Source organism: Cupressus sempervirens, chromosome 4 (genome assembly GCF_028749045.1).
Source record: "Cupressus sempervirens isolate cs-2001-9-10 chromosome 4, ASM2874904v1, whole genome shotgun sequence".
Taxonomy (NCBI): Eukaryota; Viridiplantae; Streptophyta; class Pinopsida; order Cupressales; family Cupressaceae; genus Cupressus; species Cupressus sempervirens.
The window spans coordinates 302,356,933-302,372,132 of record NC_143121.1 but is presented as its reverse complement, the minus strand read 5'-3'; the positions used below and the strand labels follow the sequence as shown (position 1 = coordinate 302,372,132).

The following is a 15,200-nucleotide window of genomic DNA, read 5'->3' as shown; positions in this document are numbered from 1 at the left end:
CAAAGGCTCCACAGAAAGCAAAACAAAAAAGACTTAACAAAGGCCTTCAGTAAAAAGATTCCTTATATCAATTGATACTAATTGGTTGATCAATACTAACCAATTAAATAACGAACTAAACTTAGAGAAATGCAAAACTAAGCTTGAAAAAGTTTCATAATGTTACCTACATTTTGCGATGACAAAATGCAAGACAACAAGCTCAAGCTAAAGAGGTGTTTTTCAAGCTAACTACATATGTTTTAGACATGTAAATGCTAAAAAGGAATGTGTTTTGACTTTAAAAACCCACCTCAAGCTAAAGTGGCAATTTTCATCTAAACTGCATGTGTTTTAAACATATGTTTATGTCTTCAGAAAAACGTGTTCAAACTCGGTGGCAATTTTTGAAGGTTTTGCATAAGTGGTGAAGCATGTAAATGCTTTCTAAAAGGGCGTTTTCATTAGTGTCATCAATACCAAAGACTTAGTGGTGATTTTTCTTCTCATTACACATGTTTGCAAACATGTATTCATCTTCCAAAAACGTGTTTTGCCCTATCCAAGTCATGGTGGCAATTTTTGAGTAAAACGCATAAGTTTTGGTGATGAAATAGCTTCTCAAAAATGCATTTATGACTATCAAAACCTCCTCTATTTTCATGGTGGCAATTTTTGGCAAGATTGCATGTGTTTTAAACATATGTTTGTTGCTATTATAAACGTGTTTGAAGTCCTAAGAGCTGGACGACGATTTCTGTCCAAAACACATATGCAAAGCACGTCTTTTTTGGCTGCGAGGTCATTATCCAAGGGCAAACGGTGATTTTTGCAAGCATTGCATGAAGTTTAATACATGTGTTTTGTATAAAACAGCCCATCTAGGGCATATTCTCCATCATTTACAGCTCTTACCTATGCATTTTGGCATTGAATCTTTGCGAGGAAAGTTCTAAGGTAAGGGTTTTTGGATTCAAGCTTGTTTTTCATCATTTTTGCAAGCTATGTTCTTGCCCTAGACGTCATTTTTATGTGTCTTTGCATTTGGAGTTGCTAAGTTAAAATTTGTTCCATATTTTGGGCATTGCATTTCTCTAACCATATCCACATGTCCAAATTCGAACCATGTGATGAGGATTTCAAAATCTATTTGCGTCCTCATTTGGGAAAATCTAATATTCGAACATCTCTTGGATTTTTTTCAGATTTGCTCAAGGTATGGAAAAGGTTTTTGTCTTTCTCATTTTTTGTGGAGTAGAGGAAATTTTTCTTGCTTATTTACTCTAAGGCATTTGTATATATTTTTGTTTGAATGTTCATGCAAGTCACTAACATTTCCATTTTCAGATTTATATGATTTTCATTCTTGAAGTTGTTCCTTCTATCTTTCGTCTTCTTCTCCAAGTTGCATATGAAAGATCTCATCTTACTTGCATATGCAGTCGTGTGTAAAATCTCGTTCTAAAAAGAAAGATAAGTTTACCTTTCCCTTACATGTAAAAGCGAGTTTTAACCCCACCATTACGTATGTCATGTATCCCCATATGGCTGCCCTATGGATAAAGTCTTCCTCACATGCTTGTCGGACAATATCTCACATTTTTGCACTTATTTAAACACGAAGTGCTCAATGTGTTATTCATTTTTCTTCTTGTTCACTCAAATCCAAGCTTGCTGGTCGCATATGTAATTCATCCTTAAAAAAAATGTTTTAGGCAAATTTACTCACAATTTAGCCATTTTGAGTTTGACCCATTTGTTCATTATCTATCCTCATTCATTCCATCCATTTTCCCACTTATACCTTGCTCAAAATCCATCAAAATCTTGCTATGGATCCTTCACATGCTGATGTTCTCATTTTATGGGATTTTCATGTAACAATTGCACAGGTGTACCATTTTCCAATGTCAAGAGAATCTACTCCAGCAAAGGGCAAAGACAAAAAGAAGATGAAGTACCAGTATGATCAATATCATAACTCCATCCCTTCATCACAAATAACCTCATACTATGATGAAGTACAGGATACCAACATTTCTCATATAAACATTGAAGACTTTCTTGCAAGAGTTGAGGCTGCAGCTATCGAAGATAAGGTGTAGATCAAACAAAATCATATTCATCATTTGTCCACCTTCCCCTTGGCAATTCATGAACCAAAATTCATCCTTGCATGTGCAAGACATTTTGATGCGGCTTCACAGACCATCAAAGATCAAGATGGCAATACTATCATTAGTCTTGATCCCAAGACTATTGATCATATATTTCATGTTCCTCACACTCCAGTTGTTACGAATATCACAACAAAGAAGGCTATGGAACGATGGAATGAGGATACTTCATCTTGTACCAAGTTTGTGAATGATAATTGGCTAATTACTAAGAGACCAAATCTTGTCAAATGGTCAGTCAAAGGAGTTCACAGATGTGATTTCAAAGAGGAAATCAATGATCTCAAAGAGGAAATCAATGATCTCATTACACTTCTCAGTCACTTGGCAAGGCTCAAAGATTCAAACACCTTCGAACCCTGGATGTACAAGTACATCTCACTCATAATACAGTCAAAAAAAACATGTTTTGGGCTGAATTGGTGAGTGATTCAATATGTGAACAATTGGTGAATGTTCTGTCAACTGGTGTGTTCAATATGAACTCCTACATGGTGTACATTGTTGCTGCTCTAGGTACCTTTACTGGTTTATCAACTAAGCATGACAAGCCTATAGTTCATGCGTAGGAATATTATGAACAATTGCCTTTGAAAAAAAGTCGGATACATTTTAGAAGAGTTCAAGATGTCTTCTTTGGGCATTTTATGTGCTTGTTTGATAAAGAGCTTCCTAATAAGCGAGTATCTGATGAGACGTGGAATTAGGTTAATGAGTATGGTTGCATGTTTTTACAATTTCCCAACTTTACATATTTGTGAGTTGGGTGCTTCAAGGAGAACCATACACATTACTAAGGTATCCTACCAATAGAATTTTACTAATGAAGTTGGCAAGACAGCTTATGGAAGGCTTATCAATCTAGTTTGGACTGGCCCGGAGTGGGGATTTCATCTCGAAACCCATTAAAGATTAGAGGATATTCAATAGACATTGTTCTTCAGGCCAAGAATATGGAGTTTGAACTCCAGAGGATCACGCTGAAAAAGTTTGCAGCCAAAAGTTGTTTTGATTGGAAGTGATTGCATGACAAGATGAGGAAGCAGTTCTTGCACATACATCATCTAGAAGATGTTTGGATTGATGTACGTACTGAGGTAGAAATACGGCAAATGGATTATACCCGGTTAACTGTGAAGCAAATTGTAGATTTCAACTTGGCATCAATTCCCCCTAGTTTTGAAGATGATGATCAAATTCTTGATCCTAAATATTTTCAGCATGATGTGGAGAAGTTACCCATTCTTCCTCCTACATGGTCATGCAAAGAAAATACATCCATTTGGGATAGATTTCAGCCTATCCTCACTAATACTAACACATGCGTGAAGAGAAGGGGTCTTAAATGTATAAAGATAAAGCCTGACAAAGATTTTGATCTTACGGGTCTGATTGGTTTGAGATCAGAGGTAAAGGGTAAAGGAAAAGATGGTACATCCTCATCTACATTTGAACCTCCTATTCAAAGTTTTCCTAAGCTATCTATCAAAGGAGGAAAAGATTCGAGAGTACTTGAAACGAAAGAGATTGGATCTCAATCAATTCAAGTTGACTCAAGTAATGATGAAGCGAGGAAATCAAAGGAGTCATCACCTCTTGCTTCATATCTTTTGGAATTTCTTGCTGCAACCTCTCTTCCGAATTCAGCCCCAGTTTCAAATGAATCTCATGATTCACATTTAGATATTACTACGAGTGCATTCTCCACTAAGCATTGCCCGTGTCCTCAGCCACTCCTGCATTAGAAGCACAAGCAGCTCAGTATGATTTTGAAAATGCATTTGATGCATATTCTTTGTCTATTCCTTCTACCATTGTTCAATCTACAACATTGTTGGATGTAACTTCACCTCAATTTGAACAATTTACACCAACATTGCCCATGTCCTCAGCCGCTCCTGCATTAGAAGCACAAGCAGCTCAGTATGATTTTGAAAATGCATTTGATGCATATTCTTTGTCTATTCCTTCTACCATTGTTCAGTCTACAGCATTGTTGGATGTAACTTCACCTCAATTTAAACAATTTATGACTGAGGTCACACGTAGCACTCATCAGACTGAGACACCATCTATAATTACTACTGTAATGCAAGGTGATCCTAAGTTGACTATGGTAACTACTGCTTCAGCTAGTGCATCTTCTTTCAATCTTCCTCCATAGTTGGGTGTTGTTACACAGAAAAGAAAGAAAGAAGAAATTCATATTGAAGAAGATGACTGACAAATAAGCAAGTCAAGGGTTTCAAAGAACAAGAAAGTTAAAATAGTTTCTCAAGTGGTAGTTGATGATAATCATATCAAGTATACTAAAGTAGTTGAACCGCTTGTGGAGAAATCTACCAAAGATATACAACCTGTTGATTACAGAATCACGAGGGTTGAACTTGGTAAAAAAAAAAGGCTAAGTTATGTTTCAAACGAATCTCATGATTTGCTTATAAGCATTACTATGGGTGCATTCTCCACTAAGTATTCATCTTTTGAAGATTCTCTGACTATTATACCAGCATTTCCTGTGTCCTCAGTCGCTCCTACATTAGAAGCACAAAGAGCTCAATATGATTTTGAAAATGTATTTGATGCATATTCTTTGTCTATTCCTTCTACCATTGTTCGATCTACAACATTGTTGGATGCAACTTCGCCTCAATTTTGAACAATTTATGACTAAGGTCACACATAGTACTCCTCCTCCTATGGTCATTCAAACTAAGACGCCAACTATAGTTACTACTATAATGGAAGGTGATCCTAAGTTGACTATGGTAACTACTGCTCAGCTAGTGCTCATGTAGTTATGTTGCAATTACATTAGGTATGCAACTTTGAATAAAGTCAAAATAATTAATTAGGATAAGTATCAATGGTTGAGGTTGCTCCACTTTTTCCTCCACCTTTCTCTCTTCGTTTTTCCTATATAAAGAAGAGTTCATTGTAAATAATCATCTTTGGCCTTATTGGATAAGGCTGGGCTTATAACTTGAAGGCTTTGTATTTCTTGTTGCAAATGTCTAAAGTAAATAAAGAAGCAAGTTTTTCCCAAACTTTGTGTTGAGATACTTGGAATTGATCATCGTTTCTTATGTTACTTCGATTCATTAATCTTTATTACTTCTCTTTTTAAAGGCATTTGAATGTTTGATGTTGTTTTTGAAAGACTTTGAGCTTTCTTGAACGAGATTAATCTAGTTTGTTAGTGGTAACAAGTACTAAGATTTGAAGACTTTGAACTTGATTCTTTAGTATATTATTTCATATCTGGATAGTTGAACAAAGACTTTGAACTTTGTTAGTTGTTCGCCCTTTTTCAAAAAGGTTGCTTGTAGGAGACTTTGGATTCTTGCTATCAACCACACAAGTTAAGTATAATTGTTGTCTTAAGGTCATTCTTACGTCAATACTTAAGCCACCGGTATTACCATAGCAATAATTCCTTTTGTTTGATTGCAAGTAGTAGTTGGTAATAGAAAATCATTTTTGAAAAAAAAGAAATTGATTCAGTGAACCATCCCTTTATCAATTCCAATTAGGTCTTTGTGGTAGCCATCTACGATAAGAAGGGAGCCTCCGCTATTGCTAAGAGGAGAGATTTATCTCACTACATTGTTGCCTAAAAGTTCTCATTTTGTAAGTTGTGGTCACAGTGGCTTACAAAAAATTTAGCCAACAAACCTTCCCCATCATTGGGAAACATCTCAATGTACCCTTCCCAAGACAGCGATAACACGGTCCCAACGGCTCCTTGCAAGTAAAACAAAGCCTTCTCCTCCAGAGCTCTTGTCAAGAGTCTTCATCCAGTAGAGGCCTTTTCTAAATTAGCTCCTTGTCTTTGTCTTCTTGTGGGGGAGGGGTTGGAGTAACTATGTGGGTTTTGTAGGAAGATATGGCCATGTCACGCACCTTAATAGCTTCGCTGAGTGTGCACGGGTTGAACCCTTTAAGCCAGCCTCTCAAGGGTTCCCTCAGCCAATCCATGAATAACACAATTCCACATCTCTCAGAGAAGTATGTGACCAGTACTAATAGCCTTTCGAACTTGGTGATGTAATTGTCTATCGTACTTGTTTGCCTTAGTTGTGCCAGATCTTTGAAGTTTAGTTCAGGATCCTTCCCGTCGAAATGGTCAATGAGTCTCTTGTGATGCAACCCCTTCCAGATGGAGTGTTGCAAACTTGATTGCTTCCTCTTTGGGCATCAGGTTGAGTTGAGAATAGGTGACTTCTTTCAGAACCCATGCTTGTGCGGTGATGGCTCCAGATCCATCAAATGTTGATAAGTTTACTTTCTCGATCTTTCTCCTAAGATCATTATTAAAATAACCACAATTTCCCCTCTCGAATATCTCATTCTTAGATCAACATAATCTTTGAAGAATATACCACCTTCCATATTCACACTCCTCTAACCTTCTCGAAGTTGTTCTTGCGTTTCCTGAAAAGTGGGCTCTCTTTCTTTGTGTGGTGCTTTTGTCCTTGGAAGGAAGATTGTTTTCAAAGATCAAGAGTGAGAGGGTTGAGGATTTGTCCTTCCCGTAACAAAATTGTCACTATGCCCATTTTGTTCTCCCGTTGTCTTTCCCTGGGCTAATTTTTGTAATGTTTCTTGCATAAGCCTTTGGTTTTCGTTGATCTGCACTTGGTTTTTGTTAAGCTCTCTTGAAAGATTCATGAGTTCTGTCATAGGACCTTGTGGATCTTCCATTCTACCAACAAGGTGATCTCACCTTCTCCTTTGAGTATAAACTTGCATTCACTTCCACAGGCTGGCAGAAGCACTAAATCTAATTTTATTATTTCCCTGATGGTGTTAGATGCCCACACACACCGGGTGGCAAGATTTAAGCTTGTACAATCAAGTTGGCACCGTAATGGATAGGCAATAATCCTTGCAGCTTGTCAGTGAAAGAAATATAATTGAATTGGCAAGGAAAGTAGCATACAGTGCATGAGTGGAACAACCATACAAAGAGAAGGTCTTGAGAGTGTATGGGAAAGGAGTTTGTGGGTGTACAGTGAGACAAGTTGGTGTGCATACAATGCCAGAAGGAGGTGGTGACCATATGGAGGAGTATGGAGATAAGGATATAGTATGGTATGTAGTGAATGGAGTCATATAGTGGATAGCTTACAAGTCGTGTGGCTAGCAAGTCATACAGTAAGGGAGGAATAAATCGTCAATGACAAAAGATGAAGCTATGTGCCTTCGGGATTGCCAACCATATGTGAGTTAAGATAATAACTTAATGCCAAATATACAAAGTATCTACCAAATAGAGATAACGCCAAGACGTCGACACAATGACATTAATCTCCAAATAATAATTGTACTTGATTACAATTTACATATGCATCAAACAAGACTCGAGCACACAAGCAATCACTAAATGATGATGAATAACAGATCTGGCACATGCAGTGAGATATCAAAGCAATACCTCCAATGGCAAAATAGGGTGGCTCTGGACCACCAAAATTATAATCGAAAAATAGGGAGGATCTTCCACCTCTAAAACTGTGCACAATAATCCCTCAGTCTTTAGCCTCCAGAAATAAAAAAAGAAATCAAAACCAATCCATGATCCATTACAATGCTCAAACATCTCCTTATAAAGGCCTCCAAGAAGCATCTAGAGATTTACAAGTACATGTTGACAATATTAATTATTTCATTATTTCACTAATGTGGGCCCCATATTTATTAATTAATTGAATGTCCTTTATTATTTTATTTTATTCCTAAGACCAATTAATTTATCAATTATTACATTAAAATTTTGAACATCACAATATGTGCATAAAGAAATCAGCACACAAAAAAATGTGGTCATTGCAATAGAGGTCACAGTAAAAACATGTGCTGGGATTTGCATCCATGCAAAATTTGTGGTTTGAAAAATCATTCTGAAAAGATGTGTTGGAATAGAGAATGGACAAAAGAATCAGTGGTAGAATGTGGAAAAATAAATTGTGAATAGATCTATGGATCTAGCTGGAAAATGCTTATAGGTAAGTTCATACAGTTATATATAAATTTTCATGTGTGAATAATGTTAGCATTAAAAAAAGTTTGAAGGACTGCCATAGCTATTGGAAAATCAAATGTTTTAAAAAGAAAGAAAAGATGATGGAAAGTGAAGATACAATCACAATTGATAAAGAAGTTTGTATGGGTGTGTCAATGGTTCAGTGAGAGATGAAGAATTTGAAAAAAGTACAATGTACAGTGCCTTTGGAAAGTTAAAAAATGGCTGCAAAATCTTTGAGGAAGTAAGGTCACAAATTTAATAAAATGCATGCAATTGAAAAATAAATGTGAATGAATAAAAGTATGAAAAGAGGAAGAAAAGTATGTGAAGCAGACAAATGGAATAGTGTAGAGGATTATGAAGAAAATAATGATGAGTAAGAGCGAGGATAAGAAAGAAGGAGAGAAAATATAGAAGAACAAAGAAAGGAAACACAGCAGGAAGTGATGGCAAAAAGGAGAATAATGAAGACAAAAGAGGAAAAGTACAAAATGAATATTTGAAAAGAAAAAAAACACTAGAAGAGGATATCATAATAAAGATGTTGAGAAAGATTTAAAGAACATATAGATAAGTTTGGTGAATAACTGAGAGAAAGTGAAAGATTGCATAAGAGTGTGATAAAAGTGTGCAAAAACATTTAAGAAAGATATGTTGAAGCATTAATAAGGAAATTGAAATTTTTGGATGAAATAGTCATGTACAACCCCACACAAACAGAGGGAAAATTGGTCGTGCCCCCACCCTATAAAGACAAAAGCAAAAGGATTTGGGTGAACCAATCATGTTCCACCCTGCAAAAATAGAAGTTAGTGGATTTGGGTGAACCGATTGTCTTCAACCTTGCAGAAACAAGAGGTGAACCAGTTGTGTTCTACCTTGCAGAGATAGAAGACAATAGACCAATCACGTTTACCCTACAAAAACAAAGCTACTACAATAGAAACATCCAAATGGACATAAATCTCTCTCAGCAGCAAAGTAACAATATGGGATTGTCAAAGTTTCAAGAAAGAAGAACAAAATTTGCAAATGCGGCAGTATTCATGGAGTCAAAATTAATGGGGAGTGTTAGAAGTAATTATGACTCCATCTATAATCGTTGGGTTAGTTAACCAATCGGCTTAACCACGTGCAAATCATTTAATACGAACGTTGAAATAACAAAGTTTCTAGATTCAAGTGCTCAATTTTGAATTTTGAATTATTGTTTTGGTGTTTTTTTGTATTACCATGTTTTATATATATCTAATGTATCTCTTGTAAAACATATAACTCAACAATATAATATGATGGGTATTTTTTCTCTTGTCTCTATTTTATGGAATCTGTGTTATGGATTTGTTCTAAATTTCTAATAAGACCAAGACTGTTGACCTTACCGACTTTTAAGACATCAGACTTATCCCACAGACTCTAAATCTTAAGAGGACGAGTAAAGCAAATGTGCTATTTCTAGGTGATTAGGGTGATTCATTATTTTGCTTGCCTCGGAGACTACAAAAAGTTTATGTTTTGGCGAATGTTAGCAGAACACTCCTATGTTGTAGACATGGAGACAAACATTGACTCAGCTCAATAAGTGATGACACAAAACTTGTAAGGACAGGTATCAACAAAACGACACTTTGGCATCAATAGCATAGTTGGTATCAGAAGATGGAAAATAGCAAGATGAATCCAACATCTATCTGAACTATCATAGATCTCCTAAGTCCAAGCAAATAAAAGTCTACTGCTTCTAGTATGCATGAAGAATCACTTATCGTCCATCCAACACTCTTAATACACATCTGCCCATATTTATCAATTAATTGAAATTCAAAATATAACAAGATTTTGAATTTTAACTAAATTAATAAATACAAACAAATTTGCATCGAGGATGTGTCAATTCCAAGGTTAGGCCTAATTTGACAAAGGTTGGCTTCTTACCTTTAATTAATTGATGTCAGTTCTGATAATAGTTTACAGAGCTTGGTATGTCGGAAAAGACAGCTTGAAGAAGTTGACAAATGAACATGAGTCTTAATTAATACTAGAATCCCTATCAACTTGTTGCCAGGATATCAAAAATTGCTCGGAATTTTTAAAATCCTTGTCATGTCAAACTATGGTTATTCCTTGGACGCACCTTTTTTAAAGGTTAAAATGATTGCTTCTCCTCAAGATTTTTAAGCATTTTTGCCTTTCAAATAATCTTTGGCTCATTCCTATCTCTGTCCAGCACTTTGAATTTTCAAAATCCAGTTCCTGAGTCTCAAGTTACCAAAGGTTAATGAAGCATCCCAAAACATGTAGTTCATCTTAAAATCTTAATCTCTCCATCAAAAAGGTTAAGATAAGTTTCCAAAATACGTGTTTTTAAATAAATCATTAACCATTAACCTCATCTAAAAAGGTTAAGGTTCGAACTCCAAAACACGTGTTTCATCTTGAAATCTTAACCTCTCCATCAAAAAGGTTAAGATAAGCTTCCAAAACACGTGTTTCCTTCCGCATCATTAACCTTACCCTCTTGTCTCAAAGGTTAAGGTCGAGCTCCAAATCACATATTTTGGAGGTGGCTATTAACCTCATTGTCCAAAGGTTTAAAATTTCATATGTGATTCAAATGGAGTAATGTTTTTGCAAAGAAAGAGAATCCGGTTTGAAAGGATCACTTCGGCTATCATCTTTGAACAAACGAAGATAACACCTTTGAATTGAAGAGCATAGCCAAACATTGGAATTCCATTGACAAACTTTATCTTCCACCCAGCTTGTACATCTAGAGATCAACGGCATATGAGTGACAACAATGAGGAAGCATGTGAATTGTTTGACATCGTCCCCATTAGTGAAACCAAAGACATGATAGGCGGTTTATGTTGATTAAGAAATTCAAAAATCTCAACCAGCAGCATGGGCATAGTGATGGAAAAGCATTGTGGAAAGGAAAACTCGCAGATATGAAGCTCAAGTATCAGTTTGAAAAGTCAATCATCTATCACTTCCTACCCACCAATGTGCAAGTTTGGTTGCAGATACGTGTTAATAGAGATACAGGCAATGCACGTGAGTTATTTGACAAAATGCTCATGCAATGACAATTCCGAGCATTGACAAAGGAAAGACCATGCCTGCAATTTGTTTGACAGAATGCTTCCTGAAGCTAGCATCAAGGATAGCCCATTGAATAATACAAAGTTATGAGAAGCCATCAAATTTAAGGCATGTGGGGTACGTGAGTTTGTGAAAATCGTCAGTAGTGTGTCATTAATGCTATGATAACTCCACCTTTGCCTATGACATATTTGAAAAAATGCCTTAGCGAGATATCTTCTCCCGAGAAACCTTGATTGGAGAGTATGCCAAGAATAAGCTTGTGTTTGATGCCTTTGAAAATCTTCAAGAAGATGCCTCGTAGAAATATCGTGTTTTTCATAATGTGATGTTGGAATCATATGGAGGATGTCATCGCATGTCAAGTATTCCATTTTCATAGGAGATGTAATATTTGTTGGATATGCACAAAATAGAAAGGTTAAATAAGGCATTTAGATCAGGACATGTTTGACAGAATTCTTCAAAAACCCGTCACGACATTAGGCTTCTTGGTATTCCTAAGAAACCATAATGAGCCTTGATCTCATCGGTTGGAAGTGCCAAAAAATACAATATATCTCTAAATGTTCAAGAACCACGGATGCAAGGGATATGCTTCAGAAAATCACTTCCAAATATACACTTGAAGGGAATGTGGTGATTGACTGGTTCGCAGTCATCTTTTGACTCATTAGGTTTTCAACATAATGCTCCTCAATATGCCATGTCATTTGAATCAATGATCATAATATGAGTATAGAAGAGATACTAGAGAAATTTGAATGACTCCTATCAAATGCATTTAACAAGCCCATGACTTGTGATTCCAAATGCACAACCCCATGAACTATAGAAAAATGCCAACAACCTGTTATGAAGCCACCCAAATAGGCAAAGCGCGTGGATTTGTAATCAAACCAAGTTTGAATAAAAATGTTACAACCGAAAGCCACTTTGAGCCTATCATATGAGAAAGAAGTGAGTATGATCCTAAGAAGTGAGGTCGTCACTGGAATGAGGATGATGGAAATGGGAAATTCACATAGATTCTTGAATTAACCAAAAAACGGCACCAGAATGAAAAGTGATAAGGAAATGACACTGAATCAAAGGACTCTCGTAAAAGAGACGTCATTATTGGATGCTTCCATAAGTGAACCAGGGATTGATAATCTCGAGAGATGGTTTCAAATTCTCTTTAATAAGTCACATTACTAAAGTTGCCTTTCCAGCATGAAATTACTCAAACAATTTAAAGAACATATCAAGGAAGCAGATGGAAAGCTATCTAAGTGAAGTCAACAAATTTCATATCTTTTAGGTGGATCTCGTAAATCACATCTTTTGCCATTTTGGGTTAACATTGTAGAGGTTAATTAATCTCACCCAAATCACATATTTGGGAAGTAGTTATTAACCACAGAGGAGTAGTTCTTAACCTCCATGTCTATATAAGGAATCATTTTGGCTTTGTAAAGGGACTTTTTGGACTTTGGAATAAGGGAACACTTATGCTAAAATTTTGATGAGAAGACAAATTTTGGAAAGTATGTACAAATTTTGTCTTCGAAATTGAAAATCTTTGTTATGCTCTTGGTGTAAGAAAATAAAATGAGAAATGTGTTTGGATTCTTTTTCTAAAATCTAGATTGTTGCAGCATAAAACTGTTGACTCTTTCTATAGTGAATGTTTTCATAGTATTGTGTGAATGTTTATGAATCATGAATCATCATGGTAATAATGATCGTTTTCAAGCGTAGTTCTTGATTGTCTTTATTATCATTTTATGTTAATTCAAGAAAGCTATGAAGTCGTGTGGTGCATTCGCCATCAATAGCTTTCTCTCTATCTTTCAAACTTTTACTTCATTTATATTAAAAATCAAATACACCCATCATACAAGGGAGCTGCCCCTCTCAAATGTAGAAGAAGATTGTAATCTGGTAATGATCGGTTTCAATCTCTCCAACTTTTGGCACAGTTGTCATTGTTCACAGGGCAAACAGGGTCAGTTTCAGAAGTAACTATCATAGTGAGAAATCTGTTTACCAACACAAATTGATTAAGCCACTTCATTAATAGTCAGATGAAAAGTACTTTGTGTTTTCCTTTGACGAGAGTTAATATGTTTCATTATTTTCTTCGTTTTAATCCTTTACGGAGTTTCCACTTATAGTTTGTATATATTTTTCTTTGTTTCATCCACTAAGGTATTTCCATTGATAATTTGTATGCATTTTTCTTTGTTTTAAAATCTTTTACTCCACTCAGGCGTTTTCTTCTCATTGGTTGTTGGAATCCAAAATACCAGAAGAAAAATAGTTCCACTGTGCACAAAGATCTTGATTGGGGGCCCAAAACTCCAGGAGCATAACTCTCCTGTTGCTTACACAATCCCTTGTGGGTAGTTAAAATTTTCTTCAGCAGCAGAGGCAAACACTGGTTAAAACCCCACAGATCTTTACCTATAAACTAATTAAATTACCTTACAATAGACTCTCTTTTACCATCTTCTATTTTTCTGTTTCTAATGAGAGACATCCCTGAGTCTTAGTTAATCTAACCTACGTTGAATAAATCATAATACATACCACAACTTAATATAAATTTGACCTAATCAAGATGATAAGCCCGAGCCTTTAAAAGGCTTGCGATCTTTATATTTTTCTCAACAGAAATTAAACAACGTATATAACCCGGCACTGAGCAAAAAACGCTTCAAAGTGTGTGCCAAAAAAGAAAGTGCTTAGTATAAAAATGATTTTAGACAAACTTTTACGATCATTCGACCAAAAATTACACCATAGGCAAGTCGTGAAAATGATTGTTTCTTTGAACCAGCCTAAATTTGCCTTTTAAGAATAAAGTTCAATTTGAATGTTGCCACAAAATTTGAAAGAGTACTAAGGATCTCGTACCTGAAACTGAAAACCGACTGAAGCGGCCTCGGCAAGGCACAAACAGACTTCAAAACATCTGGATCGAAAGCAGAGCAGTCCATGGCTTTTCTTTTCTTACTACAGCAAAAAGCTTTCAACTATTTGAGCAGCTTTTTACAGCTCCGCCTAAATTCAAACAAATAATGGCAATAATTGCTTAAATCTATATAGCCATTCCAAAATAAGCGTCTATTACACTGTAGTTCCTAATTGAGACACTATAAACAGCATCAAATGTCGAATACGTTAGAACAAATCTGTGAACCCTCGAGTTGATGTGTGAGCATTACAGATTGAATTCTTGGTAATTGTTTAAGTTCTTGTTCCGAAGAAGCGCTGTTTAATTTTAAAAAGATTAAGCTAAAATTAAATGTCCGACAGCAGGGTGTCAAAATGTCGCGGAAATAGTACTACACAGAATTCTGCTCGACCTTTAAAGAATTTTGAGCAAATTGCAAGGACTTCTGCTCAGTTGATTTCAGTTGGGAAGCTCATCAGCAACAATTCTTTTCTCCAATTTGGCCGTCCAAGGAAAACGAATACAGAACAAGAAGGCGGGGTTTGTTGCGAGCTTATGAATTCGATAGCATCTGATTTGAAACATGAAAATAAATACCTTTCCCTCCTTTACAAAAAGGGAATACATAAATTTGAAAATTTTTTGAAGTTTACGTTTAATTCTATGGAAGTCTACATTTGGTGAAGTCAATAGTAATGTATGTGGTGCATATGGAAATCTAATTAGTATCATTGCATATTCGTGTTCAATTAATGTTTGGTACTATTTTTTTTTACGATGAAGTGATCATTTGTTATTTTTTTATTTCAATTATATTTTTAAGTTTTAAGTAGTTATCTTTAAATTTTGAAAAATTGGGGACTTCTAATATGATTTAATAAGTCTATCTACATTTTTTATTATATAAATCTATTTATTCTATAAATTTCAATCTCCTATTTGAGATTTTGTTTAGAAATAGAAAAATCAT

The 15,200-nt window shown here is 35.5% G+C and overlaps 1 protein-coding gene across 1 annotated transcript in view; it reads right to left on the bottom strand.

Moving 5' to 3' along the window:
* Nucleotides 1-14,761, bottom strand: part of LOC149561208 (ATP-dependent DNA helicase homolog MER3-like) — a 201,601-nt gene extending 186,840 nt beyond the window's left edge. The window contains exons 1-2 of the mRNA XM_089825018.1: nt 14,643-14,761; nt 14,191-14,337 (exon numbers count right to left, since the gene is read on the bottom strand). Coding sequence (XP_089681144.1) covers nt 14,191-14,273 — 83 coding nt within the window. The 5' untranslated portion in view covers nt 14,274-14,337; nt 14,643-14,761. The remainder of the gene's footprint in view (nt 1-14,190; nt 14,338-14,642) is intronic.
* Nucleotides 14,762-15,200: the final 439 nt, after the last annotated feature.